The sequence below is a fragment of the Mobula birostris genome, chromosome 21, assembly GCF_030028105.1.
Source record: "Mobula birostris isolate sMobBir1 chromosome 21, sMobBir1.hap1, whole genome shotgun sequence".
NCBI classification, from domain to species: Eukaryota; Metazoa; Chordata; class Chondrichthyes; order Myliobatiformes; family Myliobatidae; genus Mobula; species Mobula birostris.
Genome location: NC_092390.1, coordinates 21,277,159 through 21,304,949, shown reverse-complemented (window position 1 = coordinate 21,304,949; position 27,791 = coordinate 21,277,159). Strand labels below are relative to the sequence as shown.

General features: G+C 43.2%; 1 protein-coding gene across 4 annotated transcripts in view; it reads left to right on the top strand.

The window, feature by feature from the left end:
- The window catches only part of LOC140185668 (uncharacterized), a 100,235-nt gene that overhangs the window by 30,802 nt on the left and 41,642 nt on the right, over nt 1-27,791 (top strand). For all 4 annotated transcript variants that reach the window (XM_072239145.1, XM_072239143.1, XM_072239142.1 and 1 more), the window contains exons 3-6: nt 4,113-4,274; nt 6,627-6,780; nt 21,980-22,119; nt 23,447-23,565. In XM_072239145.1, coding sequence (XP_072095246.1) covers nt 4,113-4,274; nt 6,627-6,780; nt 21,980-22,119; nt 23,447-23,565 — 575 coding nt within the window. The remainder of the gene's footprint in view (nt 1-4,112; nt 4,275-6,626; nt 6,781-21,979; nt 22,120-23,446; nt 23,566-27,791) is intronic.

Genomic DNA, 27,791 nt, shown 5'->3' with positions numbered 1-27,791 from the left:
TGAAGGAGAAATTCTCACTGAAGATCTTGCCCATCTCCACACTTAGATGCTCACTGTTGTCTTCGAGGGGCACCTAATCTCTTCCTATTTATTCTTTTTCCTTTAATATACTTACAGAATCTCTTTGGACTCTCCTTGTATTTATGACTTAGATAAAAGAACAAATGCAGATTTCTAATAATTTAAAACTTGATGGGGAAGTGAGATTAAAATGGGATTTAAGGTATTTAGGGTCAGCTCCTGCCTGATTAAATAGTAGAACAGCCTTAAGGAAGGAACCAGTTACCTAACGACAGGCTCCATTTCTTATGTCCAACGGAGATCTCTTCTCATGATCTGCTTTCCTCTGAGGTTCATTACATTCAAAGATTCAAGATTCAAAGTACATTTATTAACGAAGTATGTGTGTAGTATACAACCCTATGATTAGTCTTCCCCACAGACAGCCACGAAGCAAAGAAAACCCGTTCAAGGAACACCTTCTGCAAGAAGGAAAGAAAAGGCCTGTGGATGAGTCCACATTTTTATTGCTCACTTCTGCAGCTCGCTTATGGCGTGACTTCTTTGTGTTGTTATCAGATTTCTTAATATGATGCCTCTGCGGTTCCTTGCAGCCCCTACCCTGCAATACATCAAGAACGGAGTCACAGAACAAGGGGCATTTTGTTGTCTACTTTTTAGGCAACGCCAGACAGCAGTAAATATCAAAAAGCAAAAATATTCTGATGCTTAAAATCAGAAAATAAGAATAGAAAATTTTGGAGATACTGGAATTTCTGTAGAGTTAATGTTTCAGATAATTTGAAAACACCCTGGAATGGTAATTCTGTTTCTCTTTCCATAGCTACTGCCTAACCAGCTTATTCTCACCAGTAACACACATAAAAGTTGCTGGTGAACGCAGTAGGCCAGGCAGCATCTCTAGGAAGAGGTACAGTCGACGTTTCGGGCCAAGACCCTTGGTCAGGACTATGAAGAGTCTTGGCCCGAAACGTTGACTGTACCTCTTCCTAGAGATGCTGCCTGGCCTGCTGTGTTCACCAGCAACTTTTATGTGTGTTGCTTGAAATTTCAGCATCTGCAGATTTCCTCGTGTTTAGTTTCACCAGTATTTACTCTTTTTGTTCTATTGAATTGCATGTTTACAAAGAACAGTTCAAACAATAATGCAGATAGGATTGAGCTGAGCCTATTGTCATCTTATCAAAGTTCAAAGTTTAAAGTACATTTATTATCAAAGTACATAAATATCACCATACACTACTCTGAGTTTCATTTTCTTGTGGACATTCACAGTAAATACAAAGAAACACAGTGGAATCAATGAAAAACTGCACACGCAAAAAGACGGACAATACACCAATGTGTAAAAGATAACAAATTGTGCAAATATAAAAAGAAAAAGCAAAATAATGAAAATAAATAAATAAATATTAAGTATCGACAACATGAATTGTTAAGTCCTTGAAAGTGAGTCCATAAGTTGTGGAACCAGTTCAGCGCTGGGGTGAATGAAGTTGCCCACTTTGGTTCAGCAGCCTGATGGTTGAAGGGTAATAACCATTTCTGAACTGGGTGGTGTGCGATCTAAGGTTTCTGTACCTGCTTCCTGACAGAGCAGAGAGAGGAGCGTGGTCTGAATGATGGGGTCCTTGATGATGGATGCTGCTTCCTTCAACAGCACTCCTTGTAGATATGCTCAGTGATGGGGAGGGCTTTACCTTTGACGGACTGGGCTGAATCCACTACTTTTTGAAGGCTTTTCCATTCAAGGGCATTGTTTCTTTCCATAACAGGTCTTGATGTAACTCTCCACCGTGCATCTATAGAAGTTTTCCAGAGTCTTAGATGACTTTGCCGAATCTTTGCAAACTTCTAAGAAAGTAGAGGCACTTCTGTGCTTTCTAAGCAAGGGCACTTATGTGCTGGACCCAGAACAGATCCTCTGAAATGATAACACTGAGGTGTTTGAAGTTACTGACCCCCTCCACCTCTGTTCTCCTAAATGCTGATTCATTACCACCTTTGATTCAGCCAACAACAGTAGTGTTGTTAGCAAGCTTAAATATGGCATTGGAAGTCTATCCACTCAGTCTAATCAGTTGAAGCTCAGACAGAACGATCTGCGGTTATCTTGTATCATAAAATATGTTTATTTCCTCTTGGCCTAGACCATTAAATGTAATATAATTCTAGCTCTGTGCCACTCTCATGGTGTGATGGCCATCAGCGTTCCACTGAACCATTATTGTGTACGTGCAACCTTGACAGACGGGGGGAGAGCTGCCAGGACAGCCGATTAACATGCACGTTTTCCGATGTCATTACATAAGTAATATTCTTAAAGAAGTTACTTCTCAACTTTTTTCTTTTTTTTGTAATTTATTTTTTATTGAATTTCATCATCAAACAAACATTTCCATAAGATGTATTTCAGACACTGTACATATATATCATATATTCATATTTGTCACAAATCTCCACATAATATTTATAGGGGTAAATAGCTCCATCCCGCTTCTTCTCAGCTCCAGATGCTGAGACGGTATCTAAAAATTTATTGGTGGAGACCTACTAAAAGCAACGTGTTTGTTTCCTCAATTGAAAAGGTAACCAATCCCCTGAGTTGGTCAGTGATGGGAAGGAAATGGGGAATATGGTGATGCAGGATAAAGCCCAGAATGTGCTTGGTGATTCTGTGAACTTTTCAGTACAATGAGATCACATTCCCACAGGTACTTGAACAGCACAAACTGTGTGGGAAATTACAGAAACAGGGGACTTTTTCCATCAGCCTCCTGTTCTGTATGAACAATAGAACAGAATAGTTGTGTGATTACACAGAACAATTGTACTGGTGAAAATGTAGAATGGGAATTAAGAATGCAGCTTCTTCCCTGAGGCTGTGACCCTGCTGAATCTCACCTCACATCACAGCGCTAAGCGGTATTACACCCATATTGGACTGTCTCAGTCTATTTGTGTGCTGTAGCACTTACTTTTTATTCACAGTTATTTTGTAAATAATACTATTCTTTTGCACTTCTGGTCAGATGCTAATTGCATTTCATTGGCTTTGTATCTGTACTTGGCACAATGACAATAAAGTTGAATCTAATCTAATCTAATCTAATATGTCAAGTTATGGTCCTAAGCAAAAATCTCAAGGAATTCTGTGATCCTGAGGTTCAGATTTTTTGCAAATATGTCGCATAGCAGAGAAACTTTACCAAAAAACATTAGAAAACATGACCTGCATTTTCGAAATGTACAACTTGCAGGGTGAATGGATGCAATGAAGAGGTTTCCCTAGCTGAGGAGTCTATTATTGAGAGTCACCGTCTCAGCAAAAGGATTAGGCCATAGAGATCCAAGGAGGGGATAGCAAACCCTTGGATTCTCTACCTCAAAGGGCTATCATTGAAGGCCCAGGACACTGAATTCATTCAAAACAGGGATTGATGGCGATTGGAAGATGGTACTAGAAAATGTTGCTAAGTTAGAAGGTCAGCAGTGGTCCTGATGAATGGCAAATCAAGCTACATGTACATTGGTCAATTCTTGCTTATAATTCTTGTGTTTGTCTGGAAATTGGATTGCACTGTTTCTTTGGGAGCTAATATTACAAAATTCAATTTTGCCTGGAGTAGATTGACCTAGCCAGCAATCACTCCTGGATTATCAATCATGAAATTACTCTTGGTGCTTCCAAGTGTGATTTTCCTGTCACAAGGTGATAATATTATTCACGCAACACTGATTTCTGCTTGTATCGACAAGGCTTAAAACTTAAAGCTGCAAAGCCTGTATGGTCATCCAACACTCTCAGATCAACAAGAGCAGAGTGTGCTCACCTGTTACTCCAGCATCAGTGTCACTCACAGATTCCCAGGTTTGGGTCACTTCCACAGTGGCTGCAGTCCCACACAGAGCTGCTGGGTCAGGGGGTCTGTGGCATTCACAGCTCCTGAAAGACCATAACCTCCACAGCACTAGGCTGACAATCACATCCACAGTCTGTTCTTCATCCATTTCCGAATCAAAAAAAAATCCCCCTCCGATAACTGCCGTGTTGTCTGATTTGTAGTAACTAAACAGCACCTTCCTTTCAGGCACACCAGGATAAGGCTGCGGACCGGGGTTCAGGCCTGGGATATCTAGAGCATATATGCCAGTTGATTGAAACAATCGGGCAACTCCAGGAGCAGAACAAGCAGCTCCAGAAGCAGGTGTGGACTGTTGAGAGAAGCCTGAAGGTGACCAGGATGAAAGAGGTAAGAGGCTGTGATGGAGTGGATCAGTGTCCATGTGAACCAGCAGCTCAGTACTTAGCGATGGAGCCAGTCCTGTTCCTTGACCACCGTGTGGCTAAAAATGTCATCCTGCAGCATGAAGGGCATGCAAACTCCACACAAACATTTACATCACATACGCACGCGTGTGCGCACACACACACTCTCTCTCTCTCTCATTCATTCTCATTCTCTCACTCATTTTCCCACTCTCAATCTCTCACTCTCTTGCACTTTCTCACTCACTCTCCCTCTCTCCCCCTCTCCCTCTCTCCCTCCCCCTCTCCCTCTCTCTCTCCCCTTCTCCAATCCCTCTACCCCCTCCCCCTCTCCCCCTCCTCTCCCCTTCTCCCTCTCCCCCTCCCTCTCCCCTCCCATCCCTCTCCCCTCTCCCCCTCCCCCTCCCCCTCTCCCCCCCACTTCTCTAATCTCTGCACTACTCATTTCCACACCCACCCTCCTCTTTCTCTCTGTCTGTCTCCCTTTCTTCATCTGGTCCACTCACTCTGTGTGTTTATAGTGATGTTTTTCTTTTGCTTCAGGTGATATCTGCCTGACTTTGGTATCGTTTCAGCAGTATGTCGTGATCTTTTTGTCTACTGCAGGCTGTTCTGAGACCTTGGGACTTCCAGTTAAATTGAATGTCATTCATTTTATAAGCTGCTTTGCTACAGGAAGAAAGGAAATCCTTTGAATTTTTTAGCATGTTTTTGATGCCAAGGAACCACTAAATGAGAACAATGTGTAAATTCCCTGGCTTCCCTTTTCCACAGTTATATATTCAGCAATTCGTCTTCTGACACAAGGCCAAGAGAATCTTTAAGCTTGATCGACAATTTTCATAATTGTGCTACATTTGAACATTTGTCGAAAGCAGATTTCCCCTCTGACCACCTCCTAGAACCAATTGCTATCCCACTCCATCCAGCCAGCTCCTCGCGGTGATTACGGGTGACCCCTGTGTTATGCCACTTGGGTTAGGGAAATGTGTCCTGACAAGAATTGTAAGAATTTGAGAAACAGAATAAAATTTGGTATCACAAAATACAAATTGAAAAAAAAATGTAAATGAACCAGCTTAGTTTTCTTTCAACTAACATATTTTGAGGCATGGGCAGCTTTAACTTATGGAAAATCACGAGTCTATCTGTTCTCCCTGTTACTGTGTGTGTTTCCTCCGGGTGCTCCAGTTTCCTCCCACATTCCAAAGACGTACTGGTTGGTAGGTTAATTCGTCCTTGTAAATTGTCCTGTGATTATGCTCGGATTAAATCGGGGTATCTCTGGGCAGCGTGACCTGAAAGGCCAGGAGGGCCTATTCCGCGCTGTATCTTAATAAATAAAAAAGTAAATAAATAGCTGAATAAAAAACCTTCCCACCACCCCCGCTTCCCCACAACCATAATCCGGGAATCACCGTGCTTAACCTAAAACTAGCATCTTCATTTGCAACAAATTCTGAAAACAGGGCGCCATCCTTCCCTCACCCATCCCCCTCACTGCTCATTGCTGCCATATTTAGTCTTTTCTGTGCTGTCTCCTGACTTGATAGCTGTTTTGTGAAAGTTCTTATTTTAGAAATGACGTGGCTTGGTACTAAATGAAGAGAGACCTTACAGAAATGCTTAAAATTGTGAGAGGCATAGGCATAGATAAGGTGGATGGTAGCAATGTTTTCCCCAAGTAGTAGTCCAAAACTAGGGAGCGTAGGTTTAGAAAGACTTAAAACAGACCTGAGGGGCAGCACTTTCACTCAGAGGATGGTGAGGATATGGAACAAACTGCCAGGGAAAATGGTGGAGGCAGGTAGAATAGTATAATTTAAGAAGTACTCAAATAGTACGTGGAGTGGTGGAGCTTGAAGGGATATGGGCCAAGCACAGGACATTGGGACGATCTGGGTAAGCACCATGGCCAGCATGGACACGTTGAGCCGAAGGATTTGTTTATTTATTTCATTTATTCATTTAGAGATACAATGTGGAATGGGCCTTTCAGCCCAAAGAACCACACTGCCCAGCCACCCTAACCTAATTACAGAACAATTTACAATGACCAATTAACCTACTAACCATGGGTCACGGGGAGAACAGACAGATGGCGCCGGAATTGAACCGTGAACTCTAGAATGCCCAGAACTGTAAAAGCATTGTGCCACTGTGCCGCCCGAATGCCTGGTAAAGATACTGTATTGCTCCATGGCTGAAATGAATGATCAGAGTACAGGGGAAGTGACAATTCATCACTTCTTATTGGGATGACACCTGTGGTTGGCATGTCACCCATTCACGAATTGTCCTATCTAATACTGATGGCCTCTCTCCCTTTGCTTAGGAATTTTTCTTGAATCATTGTTCCTGTGGAGCTGTTGGTATCTATCAGACCATCACCAGCCTTCCTGCTCTGGAGAATGAGTTACTCAAAGCCCTCAGCAGCCAGGGAGGCTCATTTGTACTCGACTCCAATTCACAGATCGCGAGAAGCCAAGGTCAGAGATTAGTGACGTTCTAGATAATCTTTTGTTCAGTCTGACAAATAATGTACTGTACGTTAAGCCAGTATTGCTGAGGGTTATTCCATTAATTATGGTGACATCATGCCATCTTAAATTGGTATGCTCATTGTGCAGCTACTCACTGGTGTGGTCTCCTCTTGCCTCGTGAGATTGCCACCTGCTTGCTCTCCGTTGCATAGGTAGAAAGGGGGAAGAAATCCTGCGCAGTGAGTACAGGGAGGTAGGGAAGAGGCTAAAGAACAGATCCTCCAAGGTCGTAATCACGTGCTAGTCAGGGCAGGAATAGGATGATAGTACTGATAAATGAGTGGCTGAGGGAGTGATGCAGGAGGCAGGGTTTCAGATTTCTGGATCATTGGGATCTCTTCTGGGGAAGATACGTCCTGTACAAAGAGGACAGGTGACACCTGAACCCGAGGGGGACCAATATCCTTGTGAGCAGATTAGCTAGAGCCTTGGGGGAGGGTTTAACCTAATTTGGCTGGGGGAATGGGAACCGGAATGATAAGGCTGAGGATGGGGCAATTGGTGTACAAATCGATGCATTGTGTAGTGAGACAAGAACAGACAGATGATAGAGTAAAATTGCAGTCAGTGGGATGAGTTGAAGTGTAACATGGGAGCAAAATCAAAAAGGGTGATTAATTCACCAAAGGTGTTGTATTTGAATGCAAAACGTATATGAAATAAGGGAGATGATCTTGGTAAACAGTTAGACATTGGTAGGTATGACATTACAGGCATCACTGAGTCATGGCTGAAAGAAGAGCACAGTTGGGAGCTTAAGATCCAAGGACAAGCAGCCAGACAGAGGAGGTCGAGTGCTTCTGTTGGTAAAAATTGAAAACAAATTCTTAGAAAGACGTGACATAGGATCCTTTTGGGTAGTGTTAAGAAAATGCAAAGGTAAAAGAACCCTGATGGGAGCTATATACAAGCTCCTAAACAGTGCAAGGATGTGGGTTGTAAATCACAATGGGAGATAGAAAAGACATGTAATAAGGGCAATGTTACAATAGTCAAAGGGGATTTCAATATGCAGGTAGATTGGGAAATTCAGGTTGGTGCTAGTTCCCAAGAGAGGGAATTTGTAGAATGCATACAAGATAGCGTTTAAGAGCAGCTTGTGGTTGAGCACACTGGGGAAAAGGCAATTCTGGAATGGCTGCTGTGCAATGAACCAGATTTGATTAGTGAGCTTAAGGTAAAAGAACTCTTAGGAGACAGTGATCATAATATGATAGAATTCACCCCACAGTTTGAGAAGAAGAAGACAAAGTCAGATGTATCAGTAATAGAGTGGAGTGAAGGGAATTACAGAGGCATGAGAGTGGAGCTGGCCAAAGTTGATTGGAAGGGGACGCTATCAGTGATGACAACAGAACTGCAGTGGCTGGAGTTTCTAGGAGCATTTCTGATAGATACATCCCAAAGATGAAGAGATATTCTAAAGGGAGAATGAGACAACCATAACTAACAAAGGAAACCAAAGACAGCATAAAAGCAGAAGAGAGGGCATATAATATAACAAAAATTAGTGTGAAGTTAGAGGACTGGAAGCTTTTGAAAACCAACAGAAGGCAGCTAAAAAAAAAAACCATAAGGAGAAAAAAGATGAAATGTGAATGTAAGATAGCCAATTATATAAAAGAGCATACAAAAAGTTTTTTTTCCAGATTTATAGAGTAAAAGAGAAGCAAGAGTGGATATCAGACCACTGAAAAACGCCACTGGAGAGGTAGTAATGGGGACATAGAAATAGGAGACAAACTTAATAACTAAATTGCCTTTCGATACAATGTGTAAACTTGCATGTTCAGCTTCCAGATATGATCTTCTTCACTGTGGAAGACACTAGCAGTGTGCCAAAAATTTAAGAGTGTCAGGGGGCACAAGTGAGTGTAGTTGCTATCAATCAGGAGAAGGTGCTTGGGAAACTGAAAGGTCTGAAGGCAGATGGAGCAGATGGACTACACCCCAGGGTTCTGAAAATGGTACCAGAAGAGATTGCGGAGGCATTAGTAGTGACCTTTCAAGAATCATTATCGATTCTGGAATGGTTCCGGTGGACTAGAAATTTGCAAACATTGTTCCATCCTTTAAGAAGGGAGGGAGACAGAGGAATAGGAAATTGTTGGCCAGTTAGCCTGACTTCAGTGGTTGAGAAGAAGTTGGAGTCCATTATTAAGGATGAGGCTTTGGGGTACTTGGAGGCACATGATAAAGTAGACCAAAGTCAGCATGGTTTCCTGAAGGGAAATCTTCCCTGACACATCTATTGGAATTCTTTGAGGAAGTAACAAGCAGGATAGACAAAGGAGAGTCAGTGGATGTTGTTTCCTTAGACTTTCAGAAGGGTTTTGACAAGGTGCAGCACTTGGGGCTGCTTAACAAGACAAGAGCCCATGATATTACAGGAAAGACGCCAGCATGGATAAGAGATTGGCTGACTGGCAGGAGACAAAGAGTGGGAATAAAGGGGGCCTTTTTTGGTTGGCTGTCAGTGACCATTGGTGTCTCACAGGGATCACTATTAGAACCACTTTTTTTAACATAATATGTCAACAATTGGTTGACGGAATTGATGACTTTGTGACCAAGTTTAGATTATGAGAACACTCAGTCCTCTTTTATTGTCATTTAGAAATGCATACATGCATTAAGAAATGATACAATGTTTCTCTGGAGTGATATCACAGAAAACAGGACAAACCAAAGACTAACACTGACAGAACCACATAAGTATAACATATAGTTATAGCAGTGCAAAGCAATACCATAATTTGATGAAGAACAAACCATGACATGGTAAAAAAAAAGTCTCAAAAGTCCCCGAGTCGATCGACTCCCGAGTCCCCGATAGCAGGCGGCAAAAGGGAGAAACTCCCTGCCATAAACCTCCAGGCACCGTCAACTTGCCGATGCCTTGGAAGCAGCCGACCACAGCCGACACTGAGTCCATCCATCCGAAAACTTGGAGCTTCCGACCAGCCCCTCCGATGCAGCCTCCCGAGCGCCATCCTCTGCCGAGTGCCTTCAACCTCGCCCCGGTCGCTGAAACACGCAAAGCCGAGGATTTCGGGGCCTTCTGCTCCAGAGATTCCAGTTACCACACAGTAGCAGCGGCAGCAAAGCGAGCATTTCAGAAGTTTTTCCAGCTGTTCCTCCGTACTCTCACGTCTGTCTCCATCAAATCAGCATTGTGCACGGTCTCCTACTTGACAGATAACAGATATTCATCAGTGGAGAGGCCGCGCGCGCTGCCGTCGCGCCGCCATCTTCTCCTCCTCCTTTAAGTTGTTTGCAAACAATTTAAAGATAAGTGGAGGGCCAGGAAGTGTTGAGGAAGCAGGGAGTCTGCAAAAGGACTTAGATAGATTGTCAGAATGGGCAAAGAAGTGGCAGATGGAATATAGCGTAGGGAAGTGTTTGGTCATGCACTTTGGTAGAGGAAATAAAGGCATAGACTGTTTTCTAAATGGAGAAAATTCAAAAATCAGAGGTGCAAAGGGACTTGGGAGTCCTCGTGCAGGATTCCCTGAAGGTGAACTTGCAGGTTGAGTTGGTGGTAGGGAAGGATTCTTCAGATCCTGACTTTTTTTTTACCTCATTCTACCAGTTTAGCTCCACATGACAGGATCTCTACTCAACAGCTCAATTTGGTCCATTGTGTTGAAGCTTCTTTCTATGGGACCAAAGGGCACACTCAGCAACTGCTTTAACTTCAGAAGTTGAACATTACAAGTCTGATCCCTGGTCAGGATCAAGAAAGGAAGAAAGGAGAAAAGAAAAACTAAAGGTGTACTTTTCAACCTTAGTACTTAGAACATAGAACAGAGAACATTACAACACAGGCCCTTTTAACCTACCTTAAAATCAACCTAACCCTTCCCTTCTAATTTGCCCTCCATTTTTTCTATCTTCCTTGTGCCTATCTGAATTGCCCCTAATGATTTGTCTCTACCACCACCCATGGCAGGATGTTCCATACACCCACCATCCTCTGTGCAAAAAAAAAATTACCTTTGAAATCCTCTCTCTACTTTCCACCTTAAAATTATGCCCCCCTTGTGTTAATCATTTCTGCCCTGGCTATCCACTCAATCTATGCCACTTATCAGCTTGTATATGTCTATCAATCACCTCTCATCCTCCTTCGCTCCAAAGAGAAAAGCCCTTAACCTATCCTCATAAGACATGCTCTCCAATCCAGGCAACATCCTGGTAAATGTACTTTACATAAAAGCACTTCTTAAGGTGTGGTCAATGTTCTCCCACAACTTCTGGTTATAAAGCTGGACCTTCAAAGTAAATTCACTATCAAAGTACATATTGTATATGTCACCATATATAGCCCTGAGATTCATTTTCTTGTGGGCATTCACAATAAATACAAAGAAACACAATAATTAATTAAAAACCACACAAGGCAGACAACCAATGTACAAGATACAACAAACTGTGCAAAAAAACAAAAAGGAAAGAAAAGGAAACAAAATTCAAATAATAAATAAATAGTAAATATCGAGAACCTGAGATGAAGAGTCCCTGAAAATGAGTCCGCAGGTTGTGGGAACAGTTCAGTGACTGCGTGAATGAAGTTATCGCCTTTGGTTCAGGAGCCTGATGGTTGAGAGGTAATAACTGTTCCTGAACCTGGTGGAGTGAGTCCTGAAGCTCCTATCCTCCTTCCTGATGGCAGCAGCAAGAAGAGAGCATGGCCTGGATGATGGGGGTCCTTGATAACGGATGCTGCTCTGCTGTGACTGTGCTTCATCTAGATGTGCTGTGGGGAGGCCTTACCTGTAACGCAACAGGCTGGATCCACTATTTTTTGTAGGCTTTTCCGTTCAAGGGCATTGCTATTTTCATGCAATCAACATACTCTCCACCGCACATCAATAGAAGTTTGTCAAAGTTTTAGATGACATGCTGAAACTTCACAAACATCTACGAAAGTAGAGGCACTCCCGTGCCTTCTTTGTAATGGCACTTAAGTGCTAGACTCAGGACAGATCCTCTGAAATGATAGCAGCAAAGAATTTAAATTTTCTGTTGCTCTCCACCTATGATCCCCCCAGTGAGGACTGGTTCATGGAGGTCCTCAAGCCAGTCCTCATTATGATTCCATGTTCCTGCAATCAAAGGCTGCCTGATGCCCAAGGGGGAGGGGAGTTGTATACAATATTAGTAGACTAATATGCATTCCACGGTCACCCAAATCCCAAAGACGTTAAGCTCCAGTGACTCTTTAGCCTGTCCTAATGTGCACTAATGGTCAGGAAAAGGAAGGCAGCATGGGTTTGGTATGGGCAACTGGGATTAAGTGAATCCTTGGGGGAGTATACTTAAGAAGGAAATCAGAGTGGCAGAAAGGGAATAGTTTTGGCAGAGAGAATTACGAAGAATTCAAAGATCTGCTTTCATCAGGGAGAAAGGAATGAAGACATCAGAACTTGGGATATTTGATGGAGATGTGTTGACAATAGTCCACATTACAGCTGAAGAGTCTGTAGCTATCTTAGAAGGCACGAAGTTAGATAAATCTCCAGGGCTTGGTCAGGTATATCCAGAAAAAAATGTGGAAGCCGGAGATGTATGCATCATTGTTAGCCACAGATGAGGTGCTAGAGTCCTGTTGTGCCTTTTGCCTAAATTTAATCTGGATAATTGGAGGTGTTATATTTTGTGAAGACAACAGAGGGTAGGACTTTCACAGTGAATCGTAGGAACCTGGAAAGTGTTGTAGAACAGAGGGACCTAGGAGTGCGTACATTTTTCCCTGAAAGTAGCGGCACAGGTCGAAACAGTGGTAGAGAGGTTTTTGGCACACTGGCTTTCATCAGTCAGGGCCCTGAGTATAGAAGCTGGACCATTATTTTGAACCTCTACAAGACTTTATTGATATCGATAAGATTGAAAAGGAGGACAGAGAAGATTTACAAGAATGTAGCTGTGACTTCAGGACTTGAGGTATAAGAAAAGGATGAACAGATTTGGACTTTATTCTCTGGAGCATAGGTGAATGAGGGGAGATTTGATAGAGGTACAATAAATTGTGAGGGGTATAGATGTGACAAATGCAAGCAGATACTTTCCACAGAGGTTGGGTGAGACTAGAACTAGAAGTCGTAAGTTAAGGGTGAAAGGTGAAATATTTAAGGGGAACCTGAGGGGGAGCTTCTTCACTCACAGCGGTGCGAGTGTGAAATGAGCTGCCAGCAGAAGTGGTGGGCAGGTTCAATTGCAACATCTAAGAGAAGTTCAGATAAGTACATGCATAAGAGGGGTATAGACGGCTATGGTCCAGGCACAGGTCAACAGAATTTAGGCAGAATAACATTTCAGCATGGACTGGATGAGCCAAAGAGCCTGTTTCTGTGCTATAGTTCTGCATGACTCTATGGCATTGGTGAGGCTGCAGTTTGAATATTGTGTTCAGTTTTGGGCCCTTTGCTGTAGGAAAGATGTAATGAAACTGGAAAGAGTACAGAAGAGATTTTATGAGATGTTGCCTGGTCTCAGGTTATGGAAAGAGGTTTAGCAGGTTGGGATATTTTTCATTAGAGCATGAGGGGTAATCTTATGGACGTGTGCAAAATCATGAGAAGCATAGAGAGGATGAAGACATGCAGATTTTCCCAAGGTTGGAGAATCGAGAACTAGAGGGCAGAGGTTGAAGGTGAAATGTAACTGCTTTATTCACATTTTGAATAAAGGAGTTACATTTTCTGTTTTCCAAATGGATCACTTTGCATTACTCTGGAATCAACTCTTGGCCAAGGCGGATATCGGTGACTGAATTCACCATCGCCCCTTCAGCACAAGTGCATCCTTCAGCTGATTGAGGTCATCCTTGAGACATTTGCTCCTTCCTCCTGAAACTTCTTGCAAAGATGGCGTTCGGAATAGAGTGCTCACGTTGTCCTGTCGGTGATTTTAGAGTATGTTGTGGAGACAGTGTTGGTGGTGCTCGTCTGGTGCTTTGAGATGTTGTTAGGTGCCTGAAATTTACCACAGTGCACGAGTTTATTGTGAGTTCCATGCCAGGTTTGGGGTCTGTAAGCACTCTTTTCCTCAGTGGGCTGAAGAGAGATATCTCTCAAGAAATATAAAGCACCAACAATGGACGTTTTTTTCTGTGAAATGAACCAAGGCAAGCTAACCAAATAAAGATGGGGTGGGGTGTAGAACATTAATACAAGAGTTTCTGCAGATGCTGGAAATCTGGAGAAACACACACAAAGTGCTGCAGGAATTTAGCAGGTCAGGCAGCATCTATGGAAATGAATAAACAGTCGATGTCACGGGCTGAGATCCTTCATCAGGACTGAAAAGGGAGGGGGATGATGTCAGAATACGAAGGTGGGTTGGGGGGGAGAGGAGAAGGAGCGCAAGCTAGAAGGTGATTGGTAAAGCCAGGTGAGGGGGGGGCCTGTAGTAAGGAGCTAGGAGGTGATTGGTGAAAAAGGAAAAGGGCTGGAGAAGAAGGAATCTGACAGAGGAGGAGAGTGGACCATGGGAGAAAAGGAACGAGGAGCAGCACCAGGGAGAAGTGATAGGCAGGAGAGAAGAGATAAGGAGACCAGAATGAGGAATTGAAGAAGGGGGAGAAAGGGAAAAATTACCAGAAATTGGAGAAATTGATGTTCATGCCATTGGACTGGAGGCTAACCGGACAGAATATGAGGTATTGCACCTCCAACATGAGAGTGGCTTCATCATGGCAAAAGAGCAGGCCATAGACCAACATGTTAGAATGGAAATGAGGATTGGAATTAAAATGGTTGGCAACTGGGAAACCCAGCTTTTTGCAGTTAGAGCCAAGGTGCTCGCCAGAGCGGTCTGGCCAATGTAGAGGAGGCCGCATTGGGAGCACCAGGTACAGTAGATGACTCCAACGGGTTTGGAAATGAAGTGTTGCCTCACCTGGAGGAACTGTTTGGGGCCCTGAATGGAGGTGAGGGAGGAGGTGAAAGGGCAGGCGTAGCACTTCTGCCGCTTGTAGGGATAAGTGCCAGGAGGGAGATTGCAGTGAAAGGTTGAATGGACAAGGGAATCGCGGAGGTAGCGATCCCCACAGAAAGTGGAGAGCTGGGGGGAGGTAAAGATGTGTATGGTGGTAAGGTCAAATCGAAGATGGCAGAAGTTGGATGCAGAGGCTCATGCGGTGGTAGATGAGCTCAAGAGGAACTCTATCCCTGTCAAGGCGATGGAAAGATGGGGTGAGGGCAGCTCTCTGGGAAATGGAGGAGATGACAATAAGGGCAGTACCAATGGTGGTGGAAGGAAAACTCCATTCTTGAAGGGGGACATCTCTGTTGTCCTAGAAAGGAAAGCCTCATCCTGGGGACAGATGAGATGGAGACAAATAAACTGAGGAAAAGGATTGGCATTTTTACAGGAGACAGGATGTAAAAAGGTTTTGTCAAGAGAGCCATGGGGCAGAAGACTATTTTTATTGTTTTGGAGATACAGTACAGTAACAGGCCCTTCTGGCCCAGCAAGCCTGCACCACTCAATTATACCCATGTGACCAATTAACCTATTAACCTGCACATCTTTGGAATGTGAGAGAAAACCAGAGCACCCAGAGGAAACCAACTGATTCATCGGGAGAATGTGCAAACTCTTTACAGACGGCAATAGAATTAAACCCAGGCCATTGGCACTGTAGCCCGGTCACTGCCGGGCTACCATGCTGCCCATTTAAGAGTGAGTGAGTGAGGCCTCCATCGGTCAGGGTCGACTATGGATGTTGCATCCTAGCTATCTAGTTACACTAGCCTGGACCATACAATATGGAGAGCAAGCTGTTGCCCATAACCTTGAAAAGGTAATTCTCAGTCAATTGCTGCCCTACTTACACCAAAACAACACCTTGGAAAGATTTCTGTTAGGTTTTAAGGCTTATAGCACAGAGTCTGCCCTGCTGAAAGTGTACAATGACCAGCTCCTCTCTATCGACTCAGGTGACTCTGCCATTCTAATTCTTCTTGACCTCAGCGCAGCATTCGATACTGTGGGTCACGCCATTTTAATAGACCGTCTCCAATACGGGGTTGGTGTTGATGGCACTGCCTTGAACTGGTTTATATCCTACCTCAAAAATAGATGCTTCTCCATCAACATAGGCAAATTTTCTTCTCCCCCAGCTAGTCTCTCCCGCGGGGTCCCACAAGGTCCCATTCTTTTCTCTATATATATGCTTTCCCTCGGCCAAATCATTCAAAAGTCCGACATTTCTTTCCACTGTTATGCTGATGACACACAGCTTTATCTCTCCCTAAAACCAAATGACCAGTCAGATCTAATCAGCCTCATGAACTGCCTTGAGGACATAAAGTGTTGGATGGCACAAAACTTCCTGCAGCTGAATGAAGGCAAGTCTGAAGTTGTCCTATTTGGCCCCCCTGACTCCATCAAAGTGATTATCAACAGTCTTGGTAACCCGTCCACCCTTGTCAAACCCCATGTTAAATCCCTTGGTGTGATATTTGATTCCACCTTTAAGTTTGACAAGCAAGTTAACGCAGTAGTAAAAGCCTGTTTTTTCCAGCTTCATGCTATTGCCAAAATCAAGCAGTTTCTCTCTTTCAAAGATCTTGAGGAAGTCATGCACTCCCTTATATCCTCCCGCTTGGACTACTCCAACTCCCTGGGATTAGTCAGTCATCCCTGTCCTGTCTGCAACTGGTCCAGAACGCCGCAGCTAGGCTCCTGACAGATGCCCGGAAGAGGGACCATATTACTCCTATCCTGGCCTCCCTCCACTGGCTGCCAGTACGGTTCAGAATTAATTTTAAGATTCTCCTGTTTGTTTATAAAGCCCTAAATAGGTTGGCTCCCCCTTATATCACAGACCATCTAACCCCTTATTCTACTTCAGATCCCTCAGGTCGGCTGACTTGGGGCTCCTGACTGTCCCGCGATCTAAACTTAAGCTCAGGGGTGACCGCACCTTTGCTGTTGTAGCCCCTAGGCTGTGGAACAGCAATCCCCTCCCTATCAGATCTGCCCCCTCCATCGACTCTTTTAAATCTAGGTTCAAATCTTACTTTTATTCACTAGTGTTTGAATCCTCCTGACGTGGCTGATTTTTGGCTTGTGCCTAGGCCCTTGTGTTGTTTCTTTTGTGCCTATAAGCTGTTTGCCTTGTTGATTATGTTTGGGTTTCTTGTATTTGTAATTTTAGGTATCTGCTCTGATCTGTACAGCACTTTGGTCAACATGGGTTGTTTTTAAATGTGCTATATAAATAAACTTGACTTGACTTGACATGCAGCAATCTCCCCTTCTCCATGCATCTGATGAACCCAAAGGAACGGCAGAGACCGATACAGTTTGGTACCAGCAGCATCGCAGGAATTGCCAGTCAACATTGACTCGATGTAGGACTGCCTTAGGGACTCCAGCTCCAGATATTTCCCTCAGGATTTACTCCTGAAGCCTTCCCCATGAGTGGGAAAAGCCACAAGGCAGCAGACGTTTGAGATTAGAGTTTTCCTTCTCCTAGATGAGCTGCCAACCACAGATGACGAGCCCCATCTGCCCAGAGAGACTGATTTTAATCCAAGTGGAATAACCTGCTTTTGCCCCTTCTCCTGTCAGTAGAAACCATTCCACCGGGCTTAGTAGCTAAGCCACATGTGAAGGCCAGGAGTTGTGCTTGGCTGTCAGAGGCTATTTGAGGCACACGCCATTGGGAACATTTAATAAGTAGAGGGAGCTTGTCCCCATTATCACCCCCGGCTATAACAACCTGAAGGAACCCTCAACTAAGAAATAGCAGTCATAATATCATGAAGTTTACAGTAGGTATGGCAAAGATTGTAGATCACTCTGAGCATAAAATCATTAATTCAAGAAGGGCCCATTTCAATGGAAGAAGAACAAATTTGGCCTAAGGAATTTGAAATCAAAGCTTTCAAATCTGAAACTGAACAATGGGAGTCCTTTAAAACTTGAGCTAAAGTCCAAGTATATTCCCTCGAGGGAAAGGGTAGAAAATTTAAAATTCAGAGCACCCTGGATGACCAAACAGTGAAAGGATAAAGCAGAACAGTAAAGGAAGTATACAAGCATATCCATTTAACGCAAGTGAGAGTCAGGCTGATTTCTGGAAGTTCAGCAGGGAAGTGAGAAATGAAATAAGAGGTAAAGAGGGAGCTTGAGAAAAGACTAGCAACAAACATAAAGTGGAAACAAAAATACTCACATGAATGAGAAAAGAGTTGTAAGGGTCCATGTGAGCTGATGAGAGATCAAGAATTCATTGCTACAGACAGCTGTGGAGACAAGTCACTGGGTGTATTTAAATGAGAGCCGAGAGGTTCTTGATTAGTAAGAGTGGCAAAGGTTACGGAGGGAAGGCAGGAATATGGAGTTGAGAGGGGTAATAAGTTAGCCATGTTTGAATGGCAAAGCAGATTTAATGGACCAAATGGCCTAATTCTACTCCTATGTCTTAAGGTCTTACGGTCTTAAAATTTAATTTCCTTTTGGGGCTAAAGTCAATACTGAGGTACTAAATGAAGGAAGGTGTAATCGAAATTCTGCATTGGCTAAAAAATTACTGCAGAGCAATTATTACGCAGGTAGCTGCAGAAAGTGAATAAATCGCCTGGCCCAAACAGGATGCAGCTGAGTTTGCTGAGAGGAGCAATTGCAAAGGCCTGTACGTAATCTTGCAAGCCCCTACTCATTCAGCATGGTGCCAGGGGACTGGGAAACTGTGCATGTTACTCTGTGCTCAATAAAGAGTGCAAGGATAAATCCAATTACATCAACCCACTCAGTTTAACCTCAGTGGTGGGGACAGTTCTAGGGACAGTAGTCAGCTCAGTATGCGCAGTCACTAGCACTTGTATGAATATTCAGCTCAGTATGCACAGTCACTTGCACTTGTATGAATTGCATCTGGCTAACTCAAAATAAATGATGAAGTAACATTGAGGAAAACGTAGTGATGTGATGCTTCGGGACTTTCAAAAGAGATTTGGTGAAGAGCCACACAATAGACTGTCTAAGTAATAGGGATCAGAGAATAAGAGTTCATCAGTCTGAAGAGAAGTGTGTAATATCTTTCTTGGGAGTTCGCACTACTTTCTTCCACACATTTTATTGATTTGATCACTTCAGTAAGGTGGACTGATGCGAGAAGCTGGAATTGTTTTTGGATTACAGGGAGTTATGAGGGAATTTGATGGAGCTGTTTCAGGACACAGAGGATATAGACAGAGTAGATATAGAGAAGCATTCTTCATTGGGAGTACATCGAGAAACAGGACGTATCAAATGAAGGTAATTCACAAAAGTGACATGAGCAACACACCCGAAATGTTGGAGGAACTTAGCAGGTCAGGCAGCATCTATGGAAGTGAATAAACAGTTATGGGCTGATCCCCTTCATCAGGACATCTACTATTTATTCATTTCAATAGACGTTACCCGACCTACTGAGTTCCTCCAGCTTTTTGTGTGTGTTGCTTTCAATTTCTAGCACCTCCAGAATGTTCATCTCATATTCAAAAGTCCCATGAGGAGTTTTTTTTTACACAGCAAATTATGAGGGTCTGCAAAGCACTGAGGTCGTTTAAACTATAATATTGAAAAGGGAACTCAACAAGGGAATGAGGGAAAAACTTACAAGAAGGAGATTGAGATTTGAGTCAAACTAGATTCTTCTTACAATGAACCAATACAAATTCACTCTTTCTCTGCTGTCAGCAGTGGACACCATTTGATTCATTGACTTTGTTATGGCTCATTATGATTCCCTGTCACTTGACTTTGTTGCTCAAGGTGAAGAGGTATCTATAAGAATTGCTCCCCTCCACTTGTAATGTACATCCACTAGAATCATGATCAGTTTCATACAGTAGATAAGCACGTGGAAAATAGAAAATTGGAGGGATATATAAGAGGAAAGGGTTAGATCGATTTTTACAGTGGATGAAAAAGGCTGGCACAACACCATGGGCCAAAAGGCCTGTACTGTGCTGTAATGTCTGATATTCTATAGCATAAATAGACCAGAAAATATCCACATACATATTCCTGTCTACAGCTCGATCAGCCAGGGTCAGGGTCTGAGGGGAGCTACCAGTGGATTTTTTTAACAATGTCATTTCCGTACATAGTAACAAAACCACATCAGTGCTTTCCTCATCATCGTAGGAAAGCGTCCACATTAACAGTGACAAACCTTTGTGCATACAAGCATGAAATGGAAAGAATACTAAAGGATCTGCAGCTTTTATCTGATGGAGTAAAAGAATTCAAATCTCCCAACAAGGATTGCCAGAAATATGTAAACAATAAGGTCAATAAAGGGGAACCAGTGGATATTGTTACATGTATTAACCCTCAATAATAATGATCAGTTAGGTGCTGTGAGAATCTATATTTACTGACTAGTACCTTTATTGTCTCAGCAAACAAGCATGTGAATTTATATTACCTGTGTATACACCCTCTAGGTTTCCCTAACCCTCCATGAACAGTCAACATGGGGAAAAGCTAGTACCTGGGATAAGGACTCCACAGTGGCCAGGTGTCCTCTTCCTCCCAGTGTAACCCTCACGATTCCAAAGTGGGATCACCCACATCCACGATGGTTGGTCTCCATAGAGTTGTCACTGCCTGTACTTCCAAGATCCTCCATTCTTCGTCTTTTCCATATCAGATCAATCTGTGTTTCAATTTAATGAGCTCAAGGTCATCTGACCTGTGTCAGCTTCTCATTTGACGTGGCCCAAGGCTACAAGCACCTATATGGCTCTCCTTTCAGCCTTGTGCCTTAGGCGATTTCTTTTTTCCTGTCCAACTCAGATTGATTCAAACCAGTCTAACCAGGTCAGCCAAACGCTGGACCTAGATGACCAGAGCACAGGCGGTTCCTTCTAGAAACCTGCCATTTTTCAAAATAAACAGATCCTTATCTGAGAATTTCAATTCCTTATCGGGTTTAGCAGCTGCAAAGACAGTCTCACAAAATAGCCACCTCTATTCCTGCAACCACATGGCAGGAACATAGACTCCTGCTTTGTCTGTTTCCACCACCTTTGCCTGATACCTTTTCACTAATGTGTACATTATAGTTCTTTCAAAACTTGCTTGGTGAGACATCATATAGCAGTTTTTATCAAAAATAAAGCCCATGGGTTTGGATGGATGGGTCTCATAAAATATGAATAAGTGGATCTTTTTCACATTGAGATTTGATATTTGTGATGCGGCACATGGACCGGCGACTTACAACAATTAATGGCAAAGTTAAAAGAGTCGGCAAAATGTTAATAGATTTAGCATGATGCAGGAAACTATGATAAATAATTAGAAACTTGTAAACTTGGGTGTTTAGATAGACACAGAAGGTTAACGTGCAGTTGCAGAAAGTAATTCAAGAGGTAAGTGGAATATTGACCATTGTGCTTTGTGCAGTTTTAGTTTTCATACTTAAGGGAGGGACTTGAAATTATGCAACCCGATTGGAGAAAAGGATTGTCCAATAAGAAAGACTGCAGCTCTGGGGAAGGCTGAACCTCCTGATGTAGTATTGAGGGGAACTAACCGTCTAGGTGATGTAAAACTATTACTCATGTTGAAAACCTAGAACATGGTATCAGAATAAGGGTCACCTCTCTAGGATTGAGATGAGGGAAAGTTTTTTTCAGGGTAATTTGAGAGGGTTTTCAAAACTCCTCACTTTGTAAACTGCGGATGCTTAAATATAGAATATATTCAATGGAGGTTGACATCTTTTAGAAAAAAAAAGTGAATTCAATGATCTGACAATCAGGTTGGATATTATTTGGCAGAATTATGTGAGGGCCATACATTCTTACGTGCCAGGGTGTTGAGGTATGTATTCAAGGAAAAGCACAAGTAGAGTTTCCAGTTTACAAAATTATTCGTATGAGAGGAGCATGAAATTGATGTGCTGCAATTATAATACTGAACATGTGCAACTTAACTGTATTTCCTGACTTCTGCCACCATTTCCCTTATCCAGTCAAGCTCATTTATCTTTAAATGTCCATGTACTCTCACTGTCTCAGCAGGAATGCTGGCCATTCTAATTTTTTTGAATGTTTTGGTGCTTGGTGTGACCACTACATGACTGTTAGGATCTGTAACAGCCATACACATAACTGTGTATCTGTTGAAGGTGGTGATATGGAGCCAGGTGGAAGAGGATGGGTCAGGAAGCCTATGTGCAAGGAGGTGGGAAGATCTATAGAGACTGAGGTGAAACATAGCCTTGATGGTACAAGGAACTTGAACTCATCTCACAAAGGATTCCAAGAGGTAAGAATATGGGAATGTACATCTACCTCAGCTCCATTTTCCTGCACAATTCCTAGATCCTTTAATGTCCTTAATATTCAGAAATCCATTGGGCTCTGTTTTAAATAGCCTGAAGTGCAGAAAATTGCAAATATCCAGTACTGTCTGACATAGTTCTTACTCTAACCTCCAGAGCTATGGGGAATCTCTGCTCCACATTCACCCTTTCAAACCTTGTAACAACTTTGTTAGTTTCGGTGAAAGAAGCCCTGGACACTGCCCGAACACAGGGCAAGACTGTCCGACTTCACCTCATACAACTAACCACCATCCCAAGAACCTATCTGTTGAACCTTTATTGTATACTCTCTGTAGCAGATAAATCTTTTGGTAGGTGACAAAGCTGAACTGTATACAGTACTTCAGGTGTGGTTGCACAGAGCCCTATGTCTTTGTAGTAAGACAGCTTTTATTCCTGCACTCTTCTCAAATGTGGTTGTACCTATTTGTTCCAATTTGATTTTTTTTTCTCTTGTCTGTTTTCAACTGCTGTTTTTTTTTAAAGTAATTTGTAGCTTCGGCTTTATAAGGAATTAGTCAGGCCGCACTTGGAATATGGTGAGTTTTGGGCCCCTTATTTAAGAAAGGATGTGTTGGCATTGGAGAAGGTCCACAGAAAGTTAATGAGAATGATCCTGGGATTGAAAGGGTTAACAAGCAAGGAGTGTTTGATGCCCCTGGGCCTTTGCTGGCTAGTGTCCTTAATGATGGATGCTGATTTTCCTGTGACAGTGCTCCATGTAGATGTGCTCAGTGCTGGAGAGGGCTTTTACCCGTGATGGACTGGGCCATATTCACTACTTTTTGTAGTATTTTCCGTTCAAAGGCATTGGTGTTTCCATACCAGGCAGTTCTGCATCCAGTCAATATACTCTCCGCCACACATGTGTAGAAGTTTGGCAAGGTTTTAGAGGTCATGCCGAGTCTTCACAAACTTCTCAAGAAGTAGAGGCACTGCTGTGCTTTCTTCGTAATTGCACTTACACGCTGGGCCCCGGACAGGTCCTCTGAAATGATAGCACCAAGGAATTTAAAGTAGCTGACACTCCACCTCTGATCCCACTATGAGGATCGGCTCGTGGAAATCTGGTTTCCTCCTCTTGAAGTCAATTATCAGCTCCTTGGTCTTGCTGACATTGAGTTATGGATTGTTGTTGTGGCACCACTCAGCCAGATTTTCCATCTCCCTCCTATACGCTGAATTGTCAGCATGTTTGATTCGACAAACGGCAGTGGTATTGTTAGCAAACTTAAATAAAGCATTGACATTTTATTCTTTGCTCCTCAGGTAAAAGCACAATCTGGTGGGAAGGTCAAGGTTCTGGTTAGGAATTCCGGTTTAATAGAACAGAGCAATGCCCAAGAAGTGTCCAGCTTCATAAAAAGATCCTATGGACAGCTCTGCAGGTAAAAAAAAACGTGTGCCTTGTTCTTTATTTTACATAAATACCTTTCAAAGTTTGTTGTTGGGTAGGAGGATAACAGTTATATTGTTGATTGAGGGATGTGTGGGAATTAGGGATTTGAATTGGTTTTGGGAATTGGGAAGATGTATTTTGGTGAGGATGTTGCAACGCATTGTGCTTCAGGGAGGTGGGTGGTTGTGTAAGGGATTTTGTGTTGGTCAGGCATGATAGAAAAAGCTATTGACGCTATAATGTTTAAGAGAAGTTTGGATAAGTACATGGATGAGAAGGGTACGGAAGGCTATACTCCAGGAGCAGATTGCACTAGGCAGAATTGCACTTTGGCATGAACTCGATGGGCTGAAGGGCCTATTTCTGTGCTGTATTGCTCTATGACTCTAAAAGCAAGTGAAGGTTGTGTTCAAGGGGCAGGTCAGAGGTTGAGAGTGTATATCAAGGTGGAGGTGAGCGTGTTTTGTGTAAAGGACATTTAACACCAGTAGGTATTAGCAAATGTACATTGGTGCATGTGTGGACATTTGTATAATCGACCATGTGTTGGAGAGGATATTGTAGTATGCTTACCACCGTGAATGTGTTGGCAGATGTGTGCTGGGGATACACGTCAGACATTGTGTGTTGGAAAATAAATCAGAAAACAGGTCAGGCACCATTCACAGAGAAAGGAACAGATTCGTGTTTCACGTCAATTACCTCTCATCGGAATAGGATAAATGAGAAACCATTGCAGAAAGGGGAGAGTGGAACAGAACGGAGAGAATACATATATAAAACAAGGTGCAGATCACTGCTGTCAAAGTAACAATTACTTTAACTTCCAGAAATTAGAGACAGATGAGCGTAAAAGAGAGAAAAACAAAGCTGAAATATGCAGCAGCATCAAATGGCAAGAGGTAAAACAAACCGGTTACAGTATCTGAAATCACTGTATTGAGTCCCAGGGAATGCAGTGTACCAAGCTGGAACATGTGGTGCTGTCCCTCAAGCATACCTCAGGCATTGCTGTAGTAATGTAAGAGGCCGCTGACAGAGAGGCTGGTGTGGAAGTGGGATAAGAATTAAAGTGACAAGTGACTGGAAACTGACTGTCATGCTTTGGACTAACTAGAACGTTCTGCAATACAATCACGCAATCTACATTTGGTTGCTTCGACGTAGGGGAGACCATATTGTGAGCTCTGAATGGAAGAAGTGAAAGTGGGTTGTTGCTCTACCTGGAAAGAGCGTTTTGATCATTGTATGGAGGAATGAGCAAATTGTTGCACCTTGTAGGAGGTGCTGTCTGCAAGGGCCATTTGGCAGAGATGGAAGAGTGAGTGTGGACTCTCAGGTCTCTTCAGAATGCTGAAAGAGGAAGATGTGTCTGCTGTTGGCGTCACACAAATGTGACAGAAAGAAGAGAAGATGATCCTGGGTGGATGCTGAGGATAAGAGGAAACATTTCCTCTTTATATTTCGGAGGATACAAGGTGAGATCGGAAAATAAGTGAATAGAGAAGATACAGTTGAGAGCTCTGTGCACCATGGGTGTATGACATGAGCGATTTGTGTCAGGGAGATGTGCAGAAGGCACAGCTGCAGGGTGCGTTTGAGGGAAGCCAAACGTGTACTGAGGATGATATAAAGTCTGTAGATGTATATTGAGTGTTGAGTGTTGAGAGATTAATGCCAGTGAAACAAATGTTAGGGAGTGATACCAGAATCAGAATCAGGTTTATTATCACTGGCATGTGATATAAAATTTGTTAACTTAGCAGCAGCAATTCAATGCAATACATAATATAGAAGGAAAATAATAATAATAAATAAATAAATAAATCTTATTCAGTATACTTTATACAGTATACGTATATTGACTAGATTAAAAATTGTGCAAAAAACAGGAATACTATATATTTTTAAGAAGTGAGATGGTGTCCAAGGGTTCAATGCCCATTTAGGAATCGGATGGCAGAGGGAAAGAAGCTGTTCCTGAATCACTGAGTGTGTGCCTTCGGGCTTCTGTATCTCCTACCTGATGGCAACAGTGAGAAAAGGGCATGCCTGGGTGCTGGAGGTCCTTAATAATCGACGCTGCCTTTCTGAGACACCGCTCCTTGAAGATGTCCTGGGTACTTTGTAGACTAGTACCCAAGATGGAGCTGACTAGATTTACAACCCTCTTCAGCTTATTTTGGTCCTGTGCAGTAGCCCCCCCACCCCCATATCATCACAGTGATGCAGCCTGTCAGAATGCTCTCCATGGTACATCTATAGAAGTTTTCGAGTGTATTTGTTGATGTACCAAATCTCTTCAATCTCCTAATGAAGTATAGCCACTGTCTTGCCTTATTTATAACTGCATCAATATGTTGGGACCAGGTTAGATCCTCAGAGATCTTGACACTCAGGAACTTGAAACTGCTCACTCTCTCCACTTCTGATCCCTTTATGAGGATTGGTATGTGTTCTTCATCTTACCCTTCCTGAAATCCACAATCATCTCTTTCATCTTACTGACGTTGAGTGCCAGGTTGTTGCTGTGGCACCACTCCACTAGCTGGCATATCTCACTCTTGTGCCGCCCTCATGTCACCATCTGAGACTCTACCAACAATGGTTGTATCATCAGCAAATTTATGGATGGTATTTGAGCTATGCCTAGCCACACAGTCATGGGTATATAGAGGGTAGAGCCAGACATCCCACCTCTCCCGGAAGTTCCGGGAGTCTTCCACATATTAATAGTGGCTCCCTGATGCCCGCAAATTATGTACAATATCACGGAAATCAATTTTTTTGAGAGAGCACGAGAGCAAGCAAGCGAGAGAGAGAGGGAGAGAGAGCACGAGCAAGTGAGAGAGAGAGAGAGAGAGAGAGAGAGAGAAAGCAAGCGAGAGCGACCACGAGAGAGGGAGCGAGCGAGAGCGCACTGTGGGAGAGTGTTCCAAAAAAAGAAAATATAAAACGTACGTCACCCCAGACTACCCTAAGGTGTACCCCTGCCTAATAGGGGTCAAAAATAATGACAGTGTTGCTCACTGCGCTGTTTGCAACAGTGACTTTTCTATTGCCCATGGTGGGTTAAAATGTAAAAGACATGTTGAGGTGAGTTTAACAGGTGTCATTCGTTCATTAGCATAGCTAACGTTATTTAAACCAGCTGGCTGGCTGCTAAGGAGCTACTCTATTGCAAACATCCCACCTCTCCTGGAAGTCTCCCGCAAATTGACGGTGCTACCTCCCTGAAATGAGTTTTTGCAGGGTGGGATATCTGTAGAGCAGTGGGCTAACCACACCCCCCCCCCTCACCGAGGTGCACCAGCGTTGATTGTCAGCGAGGAGGAGATGTTATCACCAATCCGCACAGACTGTGGTCCAGATCCTTGCTGAGGCAGGAGTTCAGTCTGGTCATGACCAACCTCTCAAAACATTTCATTACTATAGATGTGAGTTCTACCGGGCAATAGTCATGAAGACAGCTCACATCATTCTTCTTAGGCACTGGTATAATTGTTACCTTTTTGAAGCAAGTAGGAACTTCTGCCTGTAGCAGTGAGAGGTTGAAAATGACCTTGAATACTCCCGCCAGTTGGTTGGCACAGGTTTTCAGAGCCTTACCAGGTACCCCATTGGGACCTTGCGCCTTGCGAGGGTTCACTCTCTTTAAAGACAGTCTAGCATCAGCCCCTGAGACAGAGATCATGGGGTTATCAGGTGAAGCAAGGATCTTCACAGATGTAGTTGTGTTCTCCCTTTCAAAGCAGGCATAGAAGGTGTTGAATTCATCTGGTAGTGAAGCATCACTGCCATTCATGTTATTGGGTTTCGCTTTGTAGGAAGTAATGTCTTGCAGACCCTGCCAGAGTTGTCATGCATCAATGTCATCTCCAACCTCATACGAAATTGTCTCCTTGCCCTTGAAATAGCCCTCCACAAATCATACCTGGTTTTCTGGTACAGGCCTGGGTCAACAGACTTGAATGCCACAGATCTAGCCTTCAGCAGACGACATACCTCCTGGTTCATACACAGCTTTTGGTTTGGGAATGTACAGTAAGTCTTTGTGGGCACACACTCATCCACACAGGTTTTAATGAAGTCAGTAACAACTGCAGCATCCTCATCCAGGTTCGAAGATGAATCCCTGAATACAGTCCAGTCCACCAATTCAAAGCAGTCCTGTAGGCGCTCCTGTGCTTCCCTTGTTCATACCTTCTTGGTCCT